General features: G+C 57.1%; 2 protein-coding genes across 2 annotated transcripts in view; one reads left to right on the top strand and one right to left on the bottom strand.

Annotated features, from left to right (window-relative positions):
- Positions 1-1,468, top strand: part of PTSG_09185 (STE/STE20/SLK protein kinase) — a 14,081-nt gene extending 12,613 nt beyond the window's left edge. The window contains exons 17-20 of the mRNA XM_004989380.1: positions 121-186; positions 407-494; positions 707-846; positions 1,060-1,468. Of these exons, the coding sequence (XP_004989437.1) occupies positions 121-186; positions 407-494; positions 707-846; positions 1,060-1,119 (354 nt within the window). The 3' untranslated portion in view covers positions 1,120-1,468. The remainder of the gene's footprint in view (positions 1-120; positions 187-406; positions 495-706; positions 847-1,059) is intronic.
- On the bottom strand, positions 1,348-5,484 carry PTSG_09184 (uncharacterized protein). The gene is made up of 3 exons (XM_004989379.1): positions 5,455-5,484; positions 4,960-4,969; positions 1,348-4,568 (listed from the first exon to the last, which is right to left on the bottom strand). The coding sequence occupies exons 1-3, from the start codon at positions 5,456-5,458 to the stop codon at positions 1,553-1,555; spliced, it is 3,030 nt and encodes a 1,009-aa protein (XP_004989436.1). The 5' UTR covers positions 5,459-5,484; the 3' UTR covers positions 1,348-1,552.
- Between the last annotated feature and the right edge of the window lie 621 nt (positions 5,485-6,105).

Raw genomic sequence — 6,105 nt, 5'->3', positions numbered from 1 at the left:
ACACACACACACACACACACACACACACACACACACACACACACACACACACACACACACACACACACACACACACACACACACACACACACACGCACGCACACACACACACGCACGCAGGAGTTTAAGAGCAACGAGGAGCGGAAATACAACATGATGAAGAGCAAATTGGAGGAGGCGTATCAGGTGTGTTGGGAATCCCTCGCGACTGGCAGTCATTCTTTTCCCCTGTGCATCATCCATTACGCTCCAAGCACACGCAAATTTGCTCTGTCTCGCACCAATAGATGCACAATTGCGTCATTCTCCTCTCACTCTGCCTGCCTGCCTGCCTGTCTTCTGTCTGTCCGTCCGCTGTTCACACCGTCTCTCCCTCACCGCGCACACACACGACAAAACACAACAGGATGCGCGGCAGTCGCTCTTGCGGCAGATGGACGTCGAGCTGGAGGAATTGCGCGAACAGCAGCAGCTGAAGAAGCAGGCAATCATAAGTACGTGCACGGCATTTTGAGTGTGCAGGCAGGCATGCATGGACACACACAGACACACACACATACACAGACACAGACACAGACACACACACACACACATACACACACACAGACACACAGACACACAGACACACAGACACACACACACACACAGACACACACACACACACGCTCTCACTCACCATTCCAACACCCCCCCCCCTCCCCAACAGCCAACGAGACGAAGAAGTTGCGAGAGCTGGACGAGAAGCACGCTGCGGAGCTGCGCGAGTACAAGAGTCAGGTCGCCGCGTCCCGTGCACAGCTCGACGACGAGTGCACGGCCGAGCGCCGACGCATCGAGGCTGCCTCTGTACGTAATGTGTGCGTGCGTGTGTGTGCGTGTGTGTGTGTGTGTGCTGCTACACATATCAGGCTTCACAACATTTTGTTTCTTGTGATAGGACATTTCTACTCCCCCACCCTCTCACCCTATCGTCACCTTCTCCGATCATCTCATCAGCTCACGCAGTTTCCTTACTGCAAACTCTCCCCCCCTCCCACTCTCTCACTTTCAACACCGCAGGGTTCCCGCACATTGATTGAAACAGAACAGCAGCAGCAACAGCAACAGCCCGAATCCTAGCGCCCCCTTCTCCCTTTCCATCATGCCACTTAACCACATCCACGCTCTTACCCTGTTGTCAATACGTAAAACCACCATCACCCCACCATCACACTCAGTCACCTCGTTACCGTGACACACATCTCCCCGTCCCCTGACGCCCTTTGTCCCTTTCTCTTCCCTTCTGCTTCTTCGTCGTTCTTGTTCCCCGCTGACACCCTTCCCCCTCCCCCCCCCGGCCCCAATTTCTTGTCACCTGTTCATTGTGCTTGGTCACGTTGCCATGTATTGGGAAGGGAAATAGATACGTACACAACTGCACCACAAGCACGACTGAATCAATTGCAAAATACATACAGCACAACTGGCAACATACAACGTAACTCGCCACGCAAATGTACACGCAACGTCCCTGTCATCTCACCCAACAATACACATCTAAACCAAGCACCCCTCACCTTCCACCACCACCACCACCACCAACACCCATATCACCAGCAAACCCAGCCCTCTCACCACCATCCCCATGACCACCTCCAACACCACCACCCTTATCACCACCGCGTCTTCGCTCGTGTACGGCTGTGCGCACGTCCTCCACGCCCTGCAGCGCGGCCTGCAACTGCGACGAGAGCGTCTCGTATTGCATGTGCCGCAGCACGCGTAGCAGGTGCTGTTCGCGTTTGCGCGACTGTTTCAGGTCGTTGAGCAGCTGCACATTCACGCGGCGGGAGTGGGCGAGCGCGTGCTTGAGACGAAGTAGCTCGCGTGCGTACCGCCGTGCACGGTGCGTTGGTGTCAGGTCTCGCGAATGTACATGATTGCCGTCATCACCACGGCGACCACCACCACCACCATCAGCGCCGTCGGGTGTGCGTCGTCGGCTCCTGCCATCTCCGTGTCTGCTGCGCTGCCTCCCATCGCTGGCACGCGTGTCACCCGTCGCGTCATCCCCCTTGCCATCTGCACTGCTCCGCGCACCGCCGCTGCTGCCAAGCCACATGTCAATGTGGCCCCACTTGCCCGCCCAATCACCATACGCCTCGCCCCTCTCCACCTCGTCATCATCGTCGTCGTGGTTGTTGTGCGCGCCGACTTCGGCAACAGCTGCACGCAGCACGGACAGCGTCGTGTCGTCAAGCGAAGGTTCACTCGGCAGGTTCATGGGCTCGCGTATTCTTCGCTCCAGCATACTGATGGCGGGTACAGGGGAGGAATCAACGCCATCCAGTGCACCACCACCGCCACCTCTGCCGCTGCTGTTGCCGTTGTTGTTGTCGTGGCCGCTGTCTCTCCTCTTCTCGTCGTTGTTGGTGGTGCCATTGCCAATCCCAACACCGTACACATCCCACCCGCCATCATCACCATCACCGGTGTTCTCAACCCCCTTTCCCTTGCTGTTCCGTTCACCACCATCACCACCACGGTGGCCTTGCTTCTCCTCGTGCAGGGTGCCGATGGGTGGCCGTGTTCGCTGCTGCGTGGGGGCTTGCCTCTGCATGCGTCCTGACACGTGGAACGACGCAGCACGCGACGCGGTGCGTGACCCCGGTCGTGACCCGCCCACACTCGTCGCCACCGTCGCCGCAGACGTGAACACGGCCCCGTTGTCGTCATCATCACCGCGGTCATCCCCATTACCACCGTATCTATGATTGCCGGGGTTGGCACTCCCGTTGTGTCGCTCACCATCGCCACCGCCACCACCATTGCCGCCACTGTTAATGCGGCCAGTTCGCATTCTCTGCCGCTGCTGCCGCTGCTGCCGCAGTTGTTTGTTCTCGGGCATCACGCCAACAATGTCGTAGCTCCCGGCGCGTGGGTGATCACCACCACCAACACCAACACCACCGTCACCGCCATCGTCGTGGTTGTGGTGCCCGTTCATGTGTGTGCCGTCACCATTCGCCGCTGCAGGGGAGCGCTTTGGCGACGATGATGACGATGAAGATTGGGATGATGAGGACGATGATGATGATGATGATGATGATGATGATGATGAGGATGACGGCTGGCCCCTCCGCTGCTCCGGGCGGCCTCGCTGATCATCATCGCCGTTGTGTTGGTTGGCGGTGTTGCTGTGATCACCACCGTCCTGCTTGTTGCTCGCGCCGCGTTTGTCTGCATCATTATCAACCCCATTCTCCCCACCCTTCATAGCAACAGCAGCAGCAGTAGCAGCAGCAGCAGCAGCAGGAGCACGATTGCGAGCTGGTTCATGAGTAGCAGCACCACCACCGTCACCCCTGCCTGCATCATCGTCATCATCATCAGCGACAGCATGCTCTCGCCGAAGATGGTGGTGGCTGCTGTGATGATTGCTGCTGTGGTATCCATGGTGGTTGCTGTGGTGTCCACGGTGGTTGTCTTCATCGCCGTGGCTGAGGTGTGCATCGTCATTGTTGCCGTCAGACGTATGGTGCTGCTGGTGCTGATGTTGATGCTGCTGGTGCTGGTGGTGGTGCGAATGGTGATTACGCTGCCCACGATGGTCGTGGTGGTGGTCGTGGTGGTCGCCATGGTGCACCTCGTCACCCATGCGGTAACCGTCCTCGACGTCACCGTAGTACTCGTCGTCATCATCGTCGTCATCGTCGTCTGGTATGGCGTGGCTGCTCCTGCTCTCCACACGGCGCAGCACAACAGGCTTCATGCGCATTGACGCCGATGAATCGCGCCTGCTGCGTGTTCGGCTCTGCGTGCGGCTGCGGCGGCGGCGGTGTCGTCGCGTTGCGCTCTGCTCCCGCGAGCTGAGATCGTGCGGTTGTTGTGGCTGATGGTGGTGGTGGTGGTGGTGGTGGTTATGGCTGTGGTGATGATGCCTACTGTGGTGATGCCTGTCGCCTGCGGAGTCACGCCGTCCCCTGCCACGGCCCCTGCCGCGTGCGGCGCCAACACCGTCCAGGTCGCTGTCGTCCTCCTTGCGCAGAAACTGGGGCATGCCCGCGGGCCCGTTGTTGATGACGTAGATGATGTACCCGTCTGGCGTGCGGTCGAAGGTGGTGGTGCCTGGTGCCGTCGCCAGGTCGTAGTCGAAGCTCACGCAGTTGGACAGCATCTCTTCGTTGAAGGCGCGGATGTCACGGTAGCCGTAGTGCGTGCCTGCAGGTGGGGCGTCAGGTGCGGGCGTGCCTTTGTTCTGTGCGTTGTGCTGCTGGTCAATGTCGACCTGATGGTCGTTTGTGGACGTGGACGCGCCCCGCTTGCGCACGAGCTTGGCTGTGGAGATGGTCTTGGCCACGGAGGTGGCGCGTGCACGGTTGATGGCCAGCTGTCGCCCCAACGGCTTTGGCGGCTGCAGGTTTCTGTCTGCATCATGATGATGGTGCAGTTGCAGCTGCTGCTGTGGTGGTAGCTGGTGTGGCTGTTGCAGTGGACGGTGTTCGGGGATCGGCGGGTTCCTGCTGATGTATCTCGCCTCTGGCTCCCTCGACAGAGTCACCGGCCCTTCGTCCTCCATCACTTCCTGCCTGCCGTGTGTTGTGTTGCGAGTATGTAGCGTGAGTGAGTGTTATGTTATGTGAGCGTGGGAGCGTGCGAGTGCCGGCGTAATGAAAGTGTGTGTTGTGTTGTGTGTGGGTGTGTGTTGTGTTATGTGTGTGTGTGTGTGTCGGCGCAAGTGTAAGTGTGTGTTGTGTTGTGTGTTGTGTTGTGTGTGGATGTACACGTGTGTGTCGTGCTGTGTCGTGTGCTTGTGAGTGAGTTTGAAAGCACACGTTTCTTGGTGTTTTCTTTGCCCTTACGTGTGTGCGCTCATGAACAGCGCACAACGGCAAAAAGAAAAACAAGAAAATGAAATGATGTTGGCATCGACGACACCCGTGACAGCCACCACAAGCCAGGTGCAACAAGCACACTCACCGATGGTGTGCTGGCCGTTGAGACGTGAGAGACGCGAGAGACGCGAGAGACGCGCGAGAGAGGAATGTTCGTTGATGGCGTTGATGGCGTTGATGGGGTTGATGGCGTTGATGGGGTTGATGGTGGTGATGGTGTCATTGGCATACGGCAGTGTCATCATTTGTCCGGTCAAACCCAAGCGTACATGTTGTTAAGCGAGCAAGTGCAAGGGGAGCAGCAAGCAAAGCAAGACGAAGGTGAGTCAGTCAGTCAGTCAAGTGCGCGAACCAAAACTCGTGGCATCATGGTTGATGCGATGAATGATGTGGTGGCACGTGTGGTGGTGGAGGTGGTGGTTGGATGGCTGGTTGGGCACCTTCTGCCATCCACGCGGTATCCATCCTTCCATCCAACCCACATGCATGCACCTTCTCCAACCCACAACCACAACCCGCACCACGCTTCTCAAAAGTCGCCAACCCACTGCTTCAATCATTCGCCTGATCATCAACGCACCCATTCGCGCCCTCGTTGCGTGACTTGCTGACGACGCAGAAAATTATACAAAATCATTCACAAAGTATACTCACCAGGAATAATTTTTCGTATGATTCCATGTAGTTTTAATATCGTCGGCTGTGTCAATACAGTCAGAGTGCACGACACACAAAAAAAAACACACAAGAAGCAAGCACACCACAACAACAACAAGACGGGCACTCCTTTGTGCATCGAATCAAATTTTTGTTGGCCCACGAACAGCCGCCAAAAGAAGAGAAAAGGGACAGACAAGCACGAGAGCAGCAGCAGCAGCAGCAGCAGCAGCAGCAGCATAAGAGAAAGAGAGACAAGCAGACAGAGACGACAGGGGAAGAGACAAGAGGCAGCGTGAAGGGCACGATCAGGTGCAGTCGGCGAGGGTGACAGTCGGCAAATCCAGAGTCCAAGTAGAAACGAAGAAACGAGGAACCAATGTGCATGCGTGGTGTGTCTGTGAGTAAGTGTGGGTGCAAGCATGTGCATGTGCATGTGCATGTGTGTGTGTGTGTGTGATCATTTGAGTGAGAGGAGTTGGTGTTGTTGCAAGGTAGCAAGGTGCTTACCTTCCTCGCCGAGGCGAGGATGGCTCGTTGGTTGGGACGCCAAAAATGGCACCATACCAACTCA

This window comes from Salpingoeca rosetta (genome assembly GCF_000188695.1).
Source record: "Salpingoeca rosetta unplaced genomic scaffold supercont1.29, whole genome shotgun sequence".
Lineage (NCBI taxonomy): Eukaryota > Choanoflagellata > Craspedida > Salpingoecidae > Salpingoeca > Salpingoeca rosetta.
Note: the sequence above shows the minus strand (reverse complement) of the source record. Positions and strands in the feature narration are given on the sequence as shown.